This window comes from Trichechus manatus, unplaced genomic scaffold (genome assembly GCF_000243295.1).
Source record: "Trichechus manatus latirostris isolate Lorelei unplaced genomic scaffold, TriManLat1.0 scaffold00143, whole genome shotgun sequence".
Lineage (NCBI taxonomy): Eukaryota > Metazoa > Chordata > Mammalia > Sirenia > Trichechidae > Trichechus > Trichechus manatus.
Genome location: NW_004444079.1, coordinates 2,345,653 through 2,363,184, shown reverse-complemented (window position 1 = coordinate 2,363,184; position 17,532 = coordinate 2,345,653). Strand labels below are relative to the sequence as shown.

At 49.6% G+C, this 17,532-nt stretch overlaps 3 protein-coding genes across 3 annotated transcripts in view; 2 read left to right on the top strand and 1 right to left on the bottom strand.

Annotated features, from left to right (window-relative positions):
* The first annotated feature begins 112 nt into the window (after nucleotides 1–112).
* Nucleotides 113–4,573, top strand: NHERF4 (NHERF family PDZ scaffold protein 4). Its single transcript, XM_004385628.2, has 11 exons — nucleotides 113–128; nucleotides 544–571; nucleotides 716–789; nucleotides 1,103–1,314; nucleotides 1,577–1,766; nucleotides 1,873–2,009; nucleotides 2,257–2,461; nucleotides 2,660–2,856; nucleotides 2,953–3,183; nucleotides 3,315–3,515; nucleotides 3,981–4,573. The coding sequence occupies exons 1-11, from the start codon at nucleotides 113–115 to the stop codon at nucleotides 4,008–4,010; spliced, it is 1,521 nt and encodes a 506-aa protein (XP_004385685.1). The 3' UTR covers nucleotides 4,011–4,573.
* Nucleotides 4,569–8,228, bottom strand: DRC12 (dynein regulatory complex subunit 12 homolog). Its single transcript, XM_004385695.2, is given in 6 exon segments — nucleotides 4,569–4,934; nucleotides 5,224–5,354; nucleotides 6,638–6,730; nucleotides 7,203–7,323; nucleotides 7,686–7,750; nucleotides 8,177–8,228. Coding segments are annotated over 6 exon segments (591 nt in total). The 3' UTR covers nucleotides 4,569–4,805.
* A 5,123-nt stretch (nucleotides 8,229–13,351) lies between these two features.
* Nucleotides 13,352–17,532, top strand: part of CBL (Cbl proto-oncogene) — a 101,827-nt gene continuing 97,646 nt past the window's right edge. The window contains exon 1 of the mRNA XM_004385627.2: nucleotides 13,352–13,655. Within this exon, the coding sequence (XP_004385684.1) occupies nucleotides 13,467–13,655 (189 nt within the window). The 5' untranslated portion in view covers nucleotides 13,352–13,466. The remainder of the gene's footprint in view (nucleotides 13,656–17,532) is intronic.

Below are 17,532 nucleotides of genomic sequence, written 5' to 3'. Positions count from 1 at the left end.
CCTTGCTTCCAAGGCAGCATCTTCAAGGAGGCGGGACTTTGGGTAGGAGGGAGGGTCAGCTGGTTGCGATGGACCTTGTCCCCATCCTGAGCCCTGGATCACTGATCGAGCCATGGAGGCAGCCACAGGTAGGAGGAGGAGGCTGAGAGAGATTTTGGGGTGGGGGTGACTTTGGGGCAGTTGGGGCAGATTTGGAGGCTGAGGCTCTGGGACAAGGGCACGCTTGAGTTTGGGGCTGGGAGCCCCTGAGGCAAATAGACTCGAGTTAGGGGAGGAGAGGTGAGGTGACCTGTTTTTCTGGTCCACGCCCTGTGCTGATATGCTCAGATTTCTGTGCCAAGGACTTGGGGGAGGAGGGATGGGAATGCGAAATATCTCTCTGGTGTGTGACATCAGGGGGAAGGGAAGACCCCTTTGCAGCAAAACTGAGGGGCAAGTCCTGAGTTCGGGGGTTCCCCTAAGTCCTTTCAGTTTCTGACCGTGGGGAGAGGCGTCTGGAGGGAAGAATGTGCCTGTCCTCCCCTCACCACATCTCGCCCCCAGATCCTCAGGACACAGCCTCATTAATCCTGTAAGTGCCATGAAGGGTTGGGGCAAGGGGAGGAGGGGACAGAAGGCAACGAAGCTCTCCAGCTGCCGTTAGCACTTAAAAGTTGAAACTGGGAGCCAAGTCCAGACATTGAGTTTCTCCACCCTGCCTCTTGCCTTATTGCAGGAAGTTTGAGTTTAACCCAAAGCTGGGGATTGATAATCCTGTCCTTTCGCTGTCCGAAGACCACGACCTCTCTGGTAACCCCCTCGCCCCCTGACAGCCATTCTCTTTCCTCTGGGAGGCACCCCATTGCCACACAGCCTCCCATCTCCTTGGTAATCACTCACTTCTGTCTCCCTCTGATAGCAGCCTTGGCTGGGAGTTATTACTTGGAGGTAGGAGGGGACTGGGCAGTTTCCTTCGTCCCAGCCACTCTGCCCACACCGAGCACCTTACAGGGTGGAAGCCTGCCTGGTGCCCTGTAGAGGGGCAGGGTCTGCCTGGCACACAGTGACCTGTCCTTGGGCCACACCCCCTCTCCTCCCTTTTCTGCTGCATGGACTTCACCAGATCCCTGGAGTCTGGGGCGGCCTCGCTTCTGTCTGCTGAGCAAAGAGGAGGGCGGGAGTTTTGGCTTCCACCTGCAGCAGGATCTGAGAAGAGCTGGGCATGTGGTGTGCAGGGTGGAGCCAGGCACCTCTGCACAGCGTCAGGGTCTTCAAGAAGGAGACCGGATCCTGGGGGTGAACAGCCATGTCGTGGAACACGAAGACTATGCAGCGGTGAGCTTGTGCTGGAGCTCTCTGTGGTACAGGAGAACATTCCACAGGACCCCAGGGACAGAGAAGCTCTCACCTCCTGGGGCACTATGGGGAAGGGCCCCAGCCTCACTCCCAGGATTCAGGGGTGCCCAGGTTGAAAGCGAAGGGTGTGGTAAAGGCATCCAGAGAGCTGGTTCTCCTGGTGAAAAATGCAGGTACCAGGGCGGGGAGTTGGCATGAAGGGCCAGCCCCAACCCCTCACCACAACTTGCCCTCTGTTCAGGTGGTGCGCCATATCCGGGCCAGTGGTCCCCGGGTGCTGCTGACGGTTTTGGCGCGGCAAGTGCATGATGCGGCCCGAGCTCAGCAGGACAACGATGCTCAATTCTGTCCTATCCTAGGCCCTGGGGTCCGGCCCCGGCTGTGCCACATAGTGAAAGACCAGGGTGGTTTTGGCTTCAGCATCACCCATGGTGAGCTTAGACGCTTGGTGCGGAGGCCAGGAGGGGAGCTCTCAGCCCCTGCCCTGAGCAGGCAGGAGACTGAAGCTTGCTTTTTTTTTTTTTTTCTTTCTTTCAGGACAGCAGGGTCCTTTCTGGTTGGTGCTGAGCACCGGCGGAGCAGCTGAGCGGGCAGGGGTGCCCCCTGGGGCCCGGCTGCTAGAAGTGAATGGGGTCAATGTGGAGAAGTTCACTCGTAACAAACTCAGCAAGAAGGTATGGCTGTCTTTTTCCCCACTCACCCTCCACCCATCTGGGGCTGGGGCCAGCAGACTCCCCCCCACCCCCACACCTCATCTCCACTCTGATCTTGTACTTTCATCTCCATCCTTCCCTTGGCAGTTTGATGGCACAGCCCTTAGTGCCTCAGTCCTGTGTCTGGGAGGAGGGGCTGCGAGGAGGGGCCAGCCTCTTCCCTCCCCACCCAGGGGGTTGATGCTGATGCTCTGCTGGCTCCCCACAGCTTTGGCAAAGTGGAAAGCAGGTGACTCTGCTGGTGGCAGGGCCAGAAGTGGAGGAACAGTGTCGCCAGCTTGGAATGCCCCTGGCTGCACCCCTAGCAGAGGGCTGGGCACTGCCCACCAGACCCCGCTGTCTGCACCTAGAGAAAGGGCCCCAGGGCTTCGGGTTCCTGCTTCGTGAGGAGAAGGGCCTTGGTGGTCGCCTCGGTGAGTGGGAGTCCTGGGGGTGGGTAGAGAAGGTGGGCCTTGGGCTGGGCACACAAGTGTCCCCCTCTCAGTGAACATAAGAGGTCCTTCTCTGAGCTCAAGCCCTGGGCCTCCTCCTCCTGTGTTCCCCCTGGGCTAGTCCCCTGGTGTGCACCAGGGGACGATGCGGGAGGAGAAGAGAGGATGTCTCTGTCCCAGGGCAGTTCCTGTGGGAGGTGGACCCAGGATTGCCAGCTGAGAAGGCCGGGATGCAGGCTGGGGACCGGCTGGTGGCTGTGGCTGGGGAGAGCGTGGAGGGGCTGGGCCATGAGGAAACAGTGTCCAGGATCCGGGCACAGGGCTCCTGCGTCTCCCTCGTTGTTGTCGACCCTGAGGCTGACCGCTTCTTCAGCATGGTGCGAGCTGAGGGGCAGGGGCTGGGTGGGGGTGGGAGTGGAGCAGGGTGCAGGCGGAGGGAGAAAAGCAAGTTTGTTCTGTCTGCCTCCTTCCAGGTCTGCCTGTCCCCACTCCTCTTTTTGGAGAGCACAGAGGCCCTTGCCTCTCCCCAAGACACCCTCTCAGTGCCGCCCTTGGTTGAGGCCAGGGACCCATCAGCTGAAGACACAGCTGTGCTCCCTACCGTGCTTGGCTCCCGCCAGTGCTTCCTGTACCCTGGGCCCGGCGGTAGCTATGGCTTCCGACTCAGCTGTGTGGCCAGTGGGCCCAGTGTCTTCATTTCTCAGGTGACGAGTGCCCTAAGGACCTTGGATTCTTTTGATCATTTGCCTCCCAATGAGTTCCTCCTCCACACCCCCATAGCCTTAGCGCACCCAGCATACTTTTCCATGTTCTATGTCCCCCCTCACACCTCCAGGTGACCACAGGAGGCTCAGCTGCCCGGGCTGGGCTACGAATGGGGGACATGATCCTGGAGGTGAACGGGTGTCCTATGGGTAGACAGAATGACCCAGAAAGGCTTCAGCAGTTGTTTGAGGCTGAACCACCCCTCTGCTTGAAGCTGGCAGCCAGGTCTCAGCAGGGTTTGGAAGCCTGGATTCCCTCAAAGTCTGGAGAGGTGAGGAGGAAGAGATAGACGGATGGGCCTGTGAGCAGCCAGAGAAGGACAGAGGGGAGCCAGAAAGGAAGGCAGAAAGGGAGGGCTGCAGGGTGGAGCAATGCAGGGTATACAGCTTAAGACTTATGGTGATGGTAGGTGGGAGATGAAGTCCCTGGGTGGTGCAAACTGTTAACGTGCTCAGCTGCTACCCAAAAGGTTGGAGGTTTGAGTCCACCTAGAGTCTCCTAGAAGAAAGGCCTGGTGATCTACTTCCAAAAAATCAGAGTAGCACACTTCTACACTGGCATACATGGAGTCCCCATGAGTCAGAGTCAATTCAGTGGCAACTGGTTTTTGGTTAGATGGGGGACAGAAGGACCCATGGAAAAAGTCCCATTCCTGGGCATTCCAGTGCAAATGTGGGAAGGGAAAAGGAACTCTTCTGGCCCCCAAACTACCTGCTTTCTTCTCTCTCTTACTTAGGACTGGGCTCAGGCCTCAGATGTGCTGTAGTGCTCCCCTGCTTGGCGCAGAGCTACCCAATGGCTTTCTTGTCTTCACTTTCCAACCTGAGGTGGTAGGAGCAGAGGTGCTCTTTTTAAGCCAGAAGCTGGAGCTCAAGGACTCCGGATATCTCCAATCACAGGATTGCCTAGGGTCTCCCTCCATTCTCATGGGCCCACCAACAAGTGAAGGGTGTGGTCAGAGGCCTCATAAAGGCCCACGGGGGAGCCTATTCCCAGCTGATCTGCCGCTCTTGCTCCAGAGGAGGTTATGTGGGAGCCTTGGGGAGGTGTGCCCCAACAATGACGTTCTGCCTGAGAACGGTGGGTGGCGAGGCTAGCCAGAGTTGGAGTCATCTGGAAGTCGCCCTAGGCATGTATTGCAAGTTTGGAGACCAGCTACACATTCCCTCTGTGGGCATCTTAGGATTCTGGGGGCACAACCACTGTAGTAGTGGATGCCTGGTCAGTGTAGCATCTGATGTTATAGAAATGGCCTTTCCCCACACATCTGGCTGCCTGTGTTTGTGTTGGTGGGGGCAGGGAGGTGGTGGTTTGAAGGGACCGAGAAGGCCCCAGGTTCCAGGGGTGGGACCCAGTTTTTGTGGGAGAGGGGTTGAAATCTTGTCAAATTTCTCTCATATCATTCAGTCGTCGAGGTACTGGGTCAGCCCAGAACAGAGATGCCCCTATGAGAGGCACTCTTCTCTGCCAAATGTCCACAGTACACAGCTCCGTTGAGTTCTACATCAAGACAGCTTTATTACTGGGGCTCAGAGAGCCCGGGGACCACAGGCTTGCAGGCTCAAAGATCCAGGGGATTGAGTCCAAACTGGCACAGCTGCTCCTTGTGCCTGGCGTGGAGTCTCAGAGCAGCCTCATCCCACTGAGGCTTGATAGCTGTTAGCTTGGCCAAGAGCTGGTTCAGGCTGCCCTGCAGGTACCAAGCTTCAGCCCTCAGAAGGGGAGAGGACAGGGGTAGGGGTGTCCCAGGCCAATTTGGAAGCTTTCTTTGCCAGTGTTTTCTTAATGTTCTTGTTGTCAGTGGGAGACACCTTTGTATCCCCTTGCCTTCGGCCCTCAATATAGAGCAAGCTTCCCTGTGGAGATGCTTCTTCCCTCCCTCTCATGCTTGGTCTGTTAGTCATTACATTGGCTGGGACTTGGGGGGCATGGAGGAGTGTGGGGCACGGGGTGGCTGGGCTCCAGAGAGTGGCACTTACATGTAAGATTTCCTCATACTTGGCCTCCATGTCTGCCATGTGGGCCCAAAGCTGAGCCAGAGTCTGGTCCCGCTCCCTGAGGGCCTGCTCAGCTGCTGTCCGGGCAGCCTCAGCCTCTCCCTGGCATGTCTCTGGGGGGCGAGGCAGAGGGTGAAAGAGGACAGGGTGGCAATACCCCACTCTTGCCCAGAGTCCCCAGAGTTACCCGAAGTGGAACTTGAGCGGAAGCATGCCAGACTCCCTCAGGGCATCCACTTTCCCGTGGCCCCTGTAAAGAGCTGAAGGTCCACTGAGGTATAGGAGAGAGAGTAGAGGGCTTGGGACAGGAGATATGGGCCCAAAGTCTGGTGTCACTTACTACCTGTGAAACCTTAGGCGTGTCTCTCTCTGAGCCTCAGTTTCTTCATCTTTAAGGGAGAATAATACATACCTCATGGGGTTGCTGTGAGAGTTAAGTGTGATTAACCTATGGGAAAGTACCTGATGTATCGGAAGTGCTCAGTAAACACTGGTTGAATTTGAATTTGAGATAAAGCAGAGATTAGGAAAGGAACCCAGGGTCTGTATGCCAGATAAGCAGTTTTGGATATCTGTAGGTGAACCGAAGCTATTTTAGGCTAAGAAAAGTTTGAGGCCCAAATTGTGAAAGATCTTGTGTACCACACCAAGGTATTTCAACTATCCCGTTAAGCAAGAGGGAAGAGAGCAAAGACTTCTGTTTTTATATTTTTGCTGACTTGTATGTGTGTGTGTGTGTGTGTGTGTGTGTATGTGTGTTATTCATTTATTCAGAAAATAGTTATTGAGGACTTACTGTGTGCTAGGAGTCCCTGGGTGGCAAAAATGGCTAAGCAAGGTTCCAACCCACCCAGGGGCACTGGAAGTCAGGCCTGGCAATCTGCTTCTGAAAGGTCACCACCTTGAAAACTCTATGGAGAGCAGTTCTACTTTGCACACATGAGGTCGCCATGAGTTGGAATTGGCAACTAGCAACAACAACAACTATGTGCTAGGCCTTGGAGATACAGAAATAAATGAGTCTAACATTTTGCCTTAATTTCACTCTAAGAATCTCATTGCAGCTAAACTAAAAGGGAATGTGTTGCTCATGAGAAATGTGGCAGTGGTGGTGAGTGAGGTCTGAATTTGGAGAGACCGAGTGAGGGGGAGAAAGGGTATGAAATACTTACCTTCTGGAATGATCTGCCTGAGTCTCTTCTTTACTACAACTCAGAGGTTGTTGGCATCGTGAACCCTCTGCCCCAATCCTCACCGGTGGAAGCGTCAGTGGGGAAAGTGATAAGAGAGCCCAGGCCCCAGCTTTCTAGAGAAGGACCATCCTAAGTCCACCCCTTCAGTCTGGACCTCGTCAGTGACCCTTGGAGAGAAAGAGCTTTAGGGAAGGGAGGCCTACCTACCTGTTCCCGAAGACCCCTCACTTCTTCCTCCAGCTGCCTGCTTCGAGTAGCCATCTCCTCCTGCAGGACTTGGTGCTGTTGACTCATCTCTGTGGTGGGGGCAGTGGGAGGGCCGGGGACCAGGGTTGGGAAAGGAGATGAAGTTGTGGGTGGAGAGGGCTGGGGGGACTTCTGCTTGGCCTGGTGGGATAAGATTCTGTGGTAAGTCCCTGCAGACCTGGGGAAGGGAGCAGAAACCAGACTCCCTTCCCCCATTCCAGCTCAGGATGGGGAATCTAGCCCTTCTCCCAGCTCACTCCCATGAGATGAACGAGATAATACCAATGACTGCATTTTTAACCTATAACCCATCAAGCACGTCACATCAGGGATCTAGGAAGGTCCCTGCCTAGGATCCCAGAGGCCCTCCTTTGGGCCTTCAGGATCCTATCTGATTTGTGCCATGCTGGGAAGGCTGAGATTAGGCCTAGCCAACTGAAGCTCTCCTGTTTCCCTTCCTTGCTTCCTCTGCCCACTCTTCCGGGTCTCTGTCTCCTGCCCATCTGTTCACTGACCACACACCTGCATATATGGCCTTCCCTTCACTGTGGGCCCCCTCTAGTTCAGCCTCCAACCCTTGCAGCCTCTGCTTCAGCTGGTCTTCAGAGGCCTTGGCTTGGCGGGCCTCGTTCCTCCGCAGAGCAGTGAACAGTCCCAGAGCAGCCCTCAGGACTGGCTGGAGCCACTGAATCAGCCCCTATGGGCATGATGGGCTCTGCCCACCCATCCAGCATTTTATGCTCTCTCTCCCTTTTTTCCCCTCCCAGAATCTCACAGGCTCTTCATTACTAAGAAGCAAAAACTCCCTCCATGTTCTGGATATAAGAAATAGTTCCCGCATCAACCGTCACTGCCCACCCCTCTCCCACAATCCCAGCTCTGATAGTCTTTTCCACTGGGGTATGCTTAGAGGTCAGCTTAGCCCCCACCACAGCTCCAGCCCTCCAGTCCCTCCAGGAGGATTGCCCTGCCTCTGTTGCCTCCCGAGCTTCCACCCTTCTTACCCAAGTGGTCTCAGAGCAACTCCTTCTCCAGCATGGCCAGCCTGTGCTTGGACTCGGCCTCCACATCTGCCCTGGCAAGTTGGCAGTGGATGGGGTTGGAGAACCTCAGCTTATCCCGTCCTCACCGAAGACCCTAGACTTCCTTCTTACTCAAAATCCGAGGACAACTAAATGTGGGTCCCTGAGGGCAGAGACCTTGTCCACTGAGCTCACCATTGTGTTTTCACTGACTAGCACATAGCAGGTAAAGTATGTGTGATGAATATATAGGGAAGTCACAGAGCCAGAAGGAGCTCAAGGAAGGGGGTCAGTGACTGATTTCCCCAATATCCTCACTCCATGGAACCTGGATGTGAGGATATGAGGAGGGAATGCCAAGAAATCTTCATCTTGTCATGCTGAGGGCTGGATTCTCCATGGAGAACCTCTGCTTCGTTTCCGGGAGGGAGCGTGAAGAAGAGGGGGCACCCACCGCCACCCACCCTGACTCACCGGCACCCGAATTCTTTTTCTGTGCCCCTTTTCCTTTGGTCTTAGGTGGCATCTCTTTGCTGTCCCGAGGGAGGAAGGGGACTCGTGTTCAGGTCTGCTTTCCTGACCCCTAGACTGAACCAGGAGTCCTAGGAGGGTCAGAATTCTAGTCTCTAAGTCTGTCTCTTACACTTCAGTTCTTGGTCTCGGATCCTTAAACAAGGCTGGGGTCAGGGGGGAAGACAGAGCTGTCTCTCTACCAAGCAGGCTCTGTGTACAGAAGTCATTCCTTTAAACCCTCTTCTGGAGACAATAAATTTCAGTATCTGCTTTCACTTTCCCACCAGGCTGGGAGCTCCCATGGGGCAGAGACCATGTTTTACTCTTCTCTGAGACCCTGGTGGCGTAGTGGTTAAGAGCTACGGCTGCTAACCAAAAGGTTGGCAGTTCGGATCCACCAGGCACTCCTTGGAAACTCTGTGGGGCAGTTCTACTCTGTCCTATAGGGTCGCTGTGGGTTGGAATCGGCTCAATGGCAACGGGTTTTGTTTTTTTTTTTTTTTTTTTGGTCCCCTTTCTCTCTCATCAGCCCTACCTCTGCCTCTTCCTACCTGTAAGATCCTCTTGTGTCTGTTGTGTATCCCTGTGGAGTGACCCTATTCATGGGGAGGGGCAGAGAGAAGCCCCAATCAGCTAGGAGCCTGAGGAGGGCTGGGTTCTGGGAGCCAATCCAGGGTGGCAAATTGCTGTTAGGGGACGACTGAGAACCGGAAAGCTAGGCTTCTAGACTGCATGTTGCCTGGGCAACTGGGAAACAGGGAACTCGTACAAAGGTAGAATGGGCTGTATCAGCTTACAAAGCTTAAAATACCAAGATCCCAGAGAGTCAGTCCTCTCCTTATCTCCAAATCTAAGGTGTAGTTTGAGGAGAAAGGGCTTCGGAGCCAACTAGCGATGATTCACTTCCCTGTAGGCACTGTCTGCAATTTGAAGACTTACAAATTACAGATTTATACATCCAAAATAATACCGTTGTGCTGATGCTAGAGGAAAAGGACTGATGATAGCCATTTTGGGCAATTTACATCCCTACATCCATCTGCAAAATGACATTATTAGGCTTAAAACCCAAAATCCCCTTCAGTAAGGCATTCTATGATGTATGAGAGAAATGCAGAAGCAGGTGGGAGAGAGTTTCCATTTCAGAGAAATGAGGCACAGAGGAGAGATGGGCCCATGGTCACCAGGGTGCTGACCTAGAGGGATGCAGATGTAGAGGAAAGGGCACTGGTTAGAGAGACAAGTTCTAGCCTACCCTCTGGATATGTAAACTTGAGCAAGTCTTTCAACTTTGCTCAGCCTCACGTTCCTGGGCTTTAAATCCTTGATTCTGTAAATCTTGGAAGGCCCAGGTTTTAACTGGGTAATTTACATGGCTGTCTTCTCTACTGTGACTTAATCTATTGTCTCATTTCCTCTATTCCCTTATGTGGTTTATTTTCAGACAGGTGCCGAGAAGCTACTTTGCTAGGCTCCCTGCAGCATAGAGTTGGTTGGGGCTCCCTCTAGGGGACTTGTTTGACCTTGCCCTAATCTCCCAAATTTTTCATTTTCAATGATTTTTTGGGGCAATGTTGGGGGTGCCTCCCTCTTGGGAATACTTCCTAAGAATCTTGCTAGAGTCATGAGTGGTTGGAGAAATAAATTTGGAGAAGGCAGTATGAAGGGGTGGCTTGTTCTTGCCAGGCAGCCCTCACCCTCCTTCCAGCCCTATGCTGTCCTGGAACCCAGTCACCTGCCTGCCACCTGGGTCTCTGGGGACCATACTGGCTAGAATGAAAACACCAAAAACTTAAGGGCTTTTCACCTTGTGGATTAAGGTACCTGCAGACTCTCTCTTTAGATACCTCCCTCCATCCCTGTCCCCTTCAATGTTTTTGGTCAGTTACCTACTGCCAGGAGCAGGTCTGTAGAAACAGCCATGAGATCTGAAAGAAAAGTCCTCTTGGAGCAGGCAAATTCAGGCAGAGGCTGATTCATGTTTATTTGTCATCTTGATGGCTGCAGGGTACTTCTCGGGAACTTTCAGACATTTTGCAGAGCAAAGAAAAGAGCCAGGCTTGTCCCTCCAGGTGCTTATAGTTCCTGTAACTCGGGGTCAGGTAACCTTAAGCACATCTCCCAAGATTGGAGTACACTTTTATTTTAATCTAGAAGTATATTTCCCACTTATTCTCCCTCCTGAACCCCCTCCCAGTGTCCAGGAATGCAGTGGGGGTTCCCATTCCTGTACTTCTCATTTAGAAGCCTATTTGCTGAGCTTCTACATGGAATGGTGTTGCCATTATGCTGATGCATGGAATGACATATTGAGGATAGAGATTACAGAATACAAACAATGTACCATGCCTCAGAAGAGCATTTACTTTACATATATGTTCAGTCAACCGACTTTTAGGTGCAGAATGAGGATGTGGTTTGGGGTGAAGGTGAAGTGGAATAAGAAAAGTGCCACATGTCACGTGATGTGATATAAGCCGAGCCAGTGCTAGCATAACCCAGGAATGGGAATGATATTGTGATCAACAATGCAATCTCATCTCTAGTACATTTTTTAAAACAAGCTAAATAAAAATTTTTACAAAAAATAAGTCAATCTTTCTTTTTTCATTAGCCTCAGTTTAGAAATGATAACAGGAAACACCATTTCCGCAGAACTCTGTCTTCCTTTGAATAGGATCCACTCTGAGAGTTTTGAAGAGATACAGAGGAGAGAAGGATCACACTCCCTCTTTTATCCAAATGTGAGAGACAGGTCATTTGTATATTAAAAGAAATATGGCTCCACTGCAGCAAAAACAAAGTGCAAAATTGCACAACTCCATGCTATGGAGACTCTACTGAAGATAATACAAATTGGCGACGGAAACCATGCCAGAGATGTGTATAGCTAGACAGGCTCACAAGGGTTAAGTTCTTACCTGTACTCCTTAAAATTTAGAATTTGACTATGATGGAAAAAAATACTTTGTACACCTCATTGAGCTAGGTACTGTAGCAGACCCAAAGACGATGAGACAGTATAGCATAAGTGAGCGTGTGGTAGGAGTGAAAGGTCCCTGGGTGGTGCAAATGATTTGTGCTGTGCTACTAACTGAAAGGTTGGCAATTCGAACCCACCCAGCAGCGCCATGGAAAAAAGGCCTGGCGATCTGCTTCCATAAAGATCACAACCAAAAAAACTTAGGGAGATCAGTTCTACTCTGTAACACATGGGCTCGCCATGAGTCGGAATCAACTAGACAGCAACTGGTTTGGTTTTGGTTTTGGTTTTGTAGATGTGAGAAAGAATGAATGGTTATGGAAATTTAGAGGCGGGAAGGATTACTTCTAGCTGGAGTGTCTGGGAAGGAGGGCAGTATTTGAGCTGAGTTTTGAAGAATGTATTGGACTTTAGAAGCACACTTCAGGCAGAGGGAATGCTTGGAGTAATGGTGATGAAAAAAGAGTGAATTGTGGTATTTTGTGACTTGGTGAGTTACCCAGCATAGGATACATGTAGAAAACATGTATAATAGTAGTAGTATAAAAATCATCGTGACTGTTGACGATTATTATTTTGGAGGCGATGGGGAGTGTTTAAAGTTTTTTTGTGATACTGTCAGAACTATACTTTAGAAAGAATAATCTGGTGGTATGATGGATTGGGGTAGCAGGGAAACCAGTGAGGAAAAGGTTTCAATAGTCCAGGGGAGAGAAAAAGAGGGCCTGCATTAGGGTAATGGCATTAGGCCTGGAAAGTTTTGACAATTGTCTAAGAGCTTTGCCTAGATTTTCCTTCGGTAGGTCCTTCTAACTCTTTCTAGGCAGAAACTGATAAAAGGAAATTCTACTGATAGGAAATGATGTTGACTCCAAAATCAATCTTAGATAAAGGGAATTAAATTGCAAAATCAGGATATCTGGCTGAAGGGTCCCTGAGTCCAGAGATATTTTTTCCCTCTCAAAGGAGTACCTGATAAGCTCTAATTTCCTAATCAGTCAAGGGCTTTGTGAAAGAGCCAGGAAAGGGGGAGGGGGGAATCTAAGACGGAACTCAGTACTTACTGACACATCTGGGTCAGTAAACCAAAAGCTGAGGCTCAGAATTAACAATTAGGGCGGGGCACTTCCTTCTTTGGAAAGGAAGTTCCTTTTTTTAAAAGTTATTCCAACGGAACTTTTAGATTAGAGAAGTGGAAGTGACTGGAAACTGCGTTTTGGTTCCACGGGTAGAGCGAGAACTCTTCTGGTCAGGGTCGCAGCGGTTTTAAGGTTTCCGTCAGCAGGGCCGCGTGCTGGCTGTGCTGACCTGCGGCGTAATGCGCTGAGCAGGAGAATCTTAGTAGTCAATTCCCAGAAAACGAACCAAGTTTCAGGACCATAAAAAAAAAATAAAATAAAATAAAAAAGAAGTGGGTTTTTTTTCAAGAGGTCAAGAGCCTGGAAGAAGAGATTATGGTCCGAGAGTCTCAAGCCTTCTGGGGTCTACTGTGTCTCGAATCTAACAATCTGCAGCTTTCCCATTCCTGTCACTGGTCCCATCTCGATGAACTGTTGAAAATACCAGGGGGTGGAGAAATAACGTCCATTTTCCCCCACCATTCTCTCACAAGGTGAAGAAGCAAATAACTTTAACCTCAGTTTCCTCATTTGTCCACCGTGGGGCAAGACTTGACTTTAAGATTCTTTCTATCGTTACTAGTCTTAATTTGAACAGTCAAATGATCCATTCAAGAAGCACAGATTTACAGCCCACAGGTAACATGGAAGTCTCGGCTTCTGCCTAGTGCGCAGACTCCACGTCAGACACCACCCTCTACCTTTTCCCCCTTCCCCAGCAGAGGGCGTAGGCATGGGCCGGGACCCAAGCAAGTGTACGGCTTGGCCCCGCCCCTCCCCGCCCCCATGGGTAGGGGCGGGGCGACGGGCGCCCAAATTTAGCCGCGGCTTTCCGGGAGCTGTGGGTACGCCCGCGGCTTGGGGGACCGCTACCCTGTTCTGCCGACGCCGCTTCCTGCCCCCTCCCTCGTCGGTCTTTGGCGCGCGCCTTCCGCGCTCGGGCTCGCGCTCTGAAGGGGCGCGCCCCGCGCGGACCAGCGCCGCCCGGCACCGCCCACTCCCCTCCCCGCGGCCACTCCTCCCTCTGTCCGGATAGCCGCCGGCGGCGGCGGCGGCTGCCGAGAGAGGCCCCTCCTTCACGCCCTTCTTTCCCTCCCTCGCAGCCGAGCGGAGCCGACGCAGCCGGCCGGGCCCCTGCCTTCTCCCGGCAATGGCCGGCAACGTGAAAAAGAGCTCTGGGGCCGGCGGCGGCGGCTCCGGGGGCTCGGGCTCGGGCGGCCTGATTGGGCTCATGAAGGACGCCTTCCAGCCGCACCACCACCACCACCACCTCAGCCCCCATCCGCCGGGGACCGTGGACAAGAAGATGGTGGAGAAGTGCTGGAAGCTCATGGACAAGGTGAAAGGCCTGGGAAAACCCGCAGGAGCAGGGGTGGGCGTGGGCGGAGGGGCTGGAAGGAGGGGAAGGAAGGGACAGAGGAAGCTGGGGGAGGGGACGGGTCACGCGAGGCTTGGTAGGCTAGGGACTGGGGTGATGGGCCGGGAGGGGCGTGGAGGGGTGGAGGGACATGGGGTGGGGGTGGGGAAGAGACTGTAAAGATGGGGGTCGGCACCCGGGAGAGGGGCTGTGGTTGGCAGTGGGGGAACGCTGAGGTGTGTGTTAGGGGTAGCGAGACAAAGATGGGATGGGGGCTGGGGTGAAGGTTAACTGGGAAGCCAGTGGGGCGGAAGTGTAATGGGAGGGTGCGAAGTTTGGGGCTCTGGGTGCTGGGATGTGGGTCACAGAATTGGCCCCGGGAGATAGGAAGGAGAGGAAGAAGAGTGTTCGGTGTACCGGCTAGGGTCGTTGGGTGGTTAAGGAGTCTAGATCTGGCTAGGGAATTAATTTATGGACTCTGCTTGAGACCTGGGATCAGAACAGCTCCGCAGGCAAACTGTGCTCTGGGTGAATGTATAGGTTTTTTTGCATTAAGATGTAATACTAAGATAAAAGTAATAAGAATGTAACGTGTTTAAATGGGGCAAGGAAGGAACTTTTTCCTCTACATTTAGCGCTGGCTCAAGTGTTTTATTATCCTCCAAAACATTGGATGTGATCCATTGCTGGTGCTGAGACATGCACTGATTAAACCACAACGTCTGGTTAGAACCATTATCTTCTGAAAGACGGGTTGACCGAGCATGTTAAGCCCTAGATTTCTGACTTCTGTAACTTCCCCCATACACACACTCCTTTTAGCTGGATTCTGCATTTATTAACGGGCCTGATCCTTATTACTGGGCCTGACTTTAAGCTTTTATTTGATGAGCTTCTTTGAGTACCTTTTTTTTAGTAAGTGGGAAAAAAGGACATCTATATATTTAGCCACTTTAAGTTTGGCATTTGGGAGAATTTTACTTCCTTACAGTTGTGTCTGTCTAATGAAATAATAGTATTTAGTCCTAAGTACTTGAAAGTGTTTAAGCCATCTGAGTATTTGTCAGTACAATTTGTCAGTTCAATACAGTGTTTCCTTGATATTTTTCACATTCATTAATATATAACTTATTTTGGAAAAATTCATACTTCGAATGAAAAATATTTGGCATATCATAAGAGAGTAATGTTGTTTCCTCCAGGGTAAAACTGGTTCTTTGGTTCCTCTCTGGGCCTAGGTTCCTCTTCTGTAAAGTTCTTCATGGGTTGTTTTGGACTAGAAACAGCTGATAAAAATGGTTATGAAGCACTTGGCAAATACAAATGTGCTATGTAAGTGCTTAATAAGTCCTGTGTGTGAATTAACATTCTTGTAGTGCATAGCTGTGGCGTAGAAGCACTTTTTCAGGGCTGGCTTTTCTCATGTGAAATAATTGGTATTCTAGTTAATGACACAAGTATTTGGTGTGGATTGTATAGGTGTTGGGCTAATTTAATAATTTGATGTTGTAATACAACCATTGTAGAAAGGTATGGAAAAGCAACTTTAAATGAGTTGATTTTTTTTTTTTTTTTTAATACCTAATGTATTCTAAATCTGAAGTTTTTAGGTTTGCATTTTAGGGATTTGTGGTTAGGGACTCAAAAGGTTCTAGTGGAATAGAAAAAATTTGCTTTTCTAATTAGTTATCTATATCAGAGATGTGGATGCAGTGTAGCAAAATTGTATTGATTAGTGACCTTTCCTTAAGAAACTTTTTCTCAAACTCTTGTCTGTCTGTCTGAATAAAGGATATGTTATAGATAGTTCTGTTTTACAAGGTAGCCCAAATAAAGTCCCCCATTATGTCTTACTCTTGTCTCTTCAAGGTATGTGTTTTGAATTTTGATTTTTTTCTGCATAATGTTTAATTATTTGGGAAGAATTAAGAGGCTTTTCAGGTTTTGATAGTTAAAGGAAAGTGGGCTTCTAGCTTTTCCATTCTATTGTGAGGAGAGGGGTGTTTTAATTATTTATCTGTGTTACTTGTCTTAGATGATTTTGATACTCTCTGTGCCCCATGTCACATACTCCTGGCTGCTGACACGAAAACTCAGTTCTTTCTGATGTTTTAGTCCAGTAGATTCATACTACTTTCCAGATTTTGTGAATGCTTCTGCAGTGTTGTTAGATTGCAGTCTCTCTTATCCTTGATGTTTTGAGCATAGGGTGTTCTCTTTTAAACCTTATTCTTATTTCTGGTGGCACTGGTGGCTCAGTGGTTAAGCATTTAGCTGCTAACCAAAGGCTCGGCAGTTTGAATCCACCAGCCCCTCCTTGGAAACCCTATGGAGCAGTTCTACTCTGTCGTATAGGGTCGCTATGAGTTGGAATCGACTCGATGGGAACAGGTTTTCTTATTTCTGAAAGTCTTAAATGTGTCGCTAAACCTTCTTGACTTCATGTGGTATGAGTTAAATGGCCAAGAACTTACTGTCAAATCCATGATCATCCCACTCATGTATTGAATTTAGTCCTATGTCACCATCTTGTACCTGTTTTATCCTTGTTGTTGAAGGTGAATATTATCCCAGCCTATTATTAATTTATTGATTTAGCACTGGGAAGTGTTAGTCTCCTCCTCTCCCCCAGTATTGGATGTATGCAGATGGAGAAGTTGGCATAAGTCATGAGTTCTGGTCAGCATAGGCCCAATTTACTAATTTAGGTATCCATTGTGGAACTTAAACTTACTGTTGAAAAAAGTGCTTGTCCTAGAAAATGTTATTAAACAGAATTTAGACATGGTCAGCTTCTAGTTTTTTTGCCAGCCTAGGATATTGTAATAAATATTTGCCTAAGTACTTCTATGTGAAGGAAGTGGCTTGTAAGGAAAGAACTGGTCAGGGAAGAGAAAGGGAGTGGGGAGTGGAGAAAGATATCTTAAAAGTTGCCTTACATGTAAATTTAGAAGTATAAAGGCATTTAGTGAGAAATTTAAAATTTCAGTTTGGTTAGTTGTGAAGTTTTTGAAGTGGAGCAGGGGTTGGAAAATTTTTATATGTAAAGGGATGGATAGTAAATATTTTAGACTTTGTAGACCACATACTCAGTCCTATTTATTTATTTTCAGCTCTTTAAAAACGTAAAAAGCATTCTTAGCTTGCAAGAGTACAAAAGACAGGTTGTGGGCCATAGTTTGCCCACCCCTGAAGGAGAACTTCATGCTAGCATGAAGCATGTCATTGTTCCCATTAAAGGATGTCTTTAAAAATGTATTTTCATTTTTTTGAGTTAAAAAAGTATATCCAGAAGAGAATTATTTCCTTTCTTCTCCTGCCTACCTTCTCCTACTTCCCCTCTCCCCCCAGAAAAGCGCCTGGGGTAACTTCCTATATTTTGTAAAGATGCACTTAACAGAATTCATGAATCAGTATATTTCATTGGATTTATCCTTCCCTCTCTTCCTCTCTTCTTCCCTCCCTCCCTCCTTCCCTTCCTCACCTTACATTCCAAAAGATAACTTTATAGTGATGAGTGACTGTATGAGATCTTTTAAGATTAAACATCTTGTACATATTTCTCCTGTGTTTACCTTAACCTGCTAAGATTGTAAACTCCCTGAGGGCAGCATGTAACCTGCTTCTCCCCTGCAGTGTCCAGTCATGGGGACTTACACAATAGTAGGTGCTTTGTAAATGGTTGTTAAATTGCTTTCTGAGCTCAAAGGAATAACTGAAAGGAAAAGAAATAGAAGGTAGGAATAAATCATAATTACATTAAATTTACTCTTTCTTAGGGTAGTCTCTTGTTAGTATCATCTCTGTTTTCTACATGAAGGCATTTAGTCTCAGAGAGGTTAAGTACCTTAGTTAATAT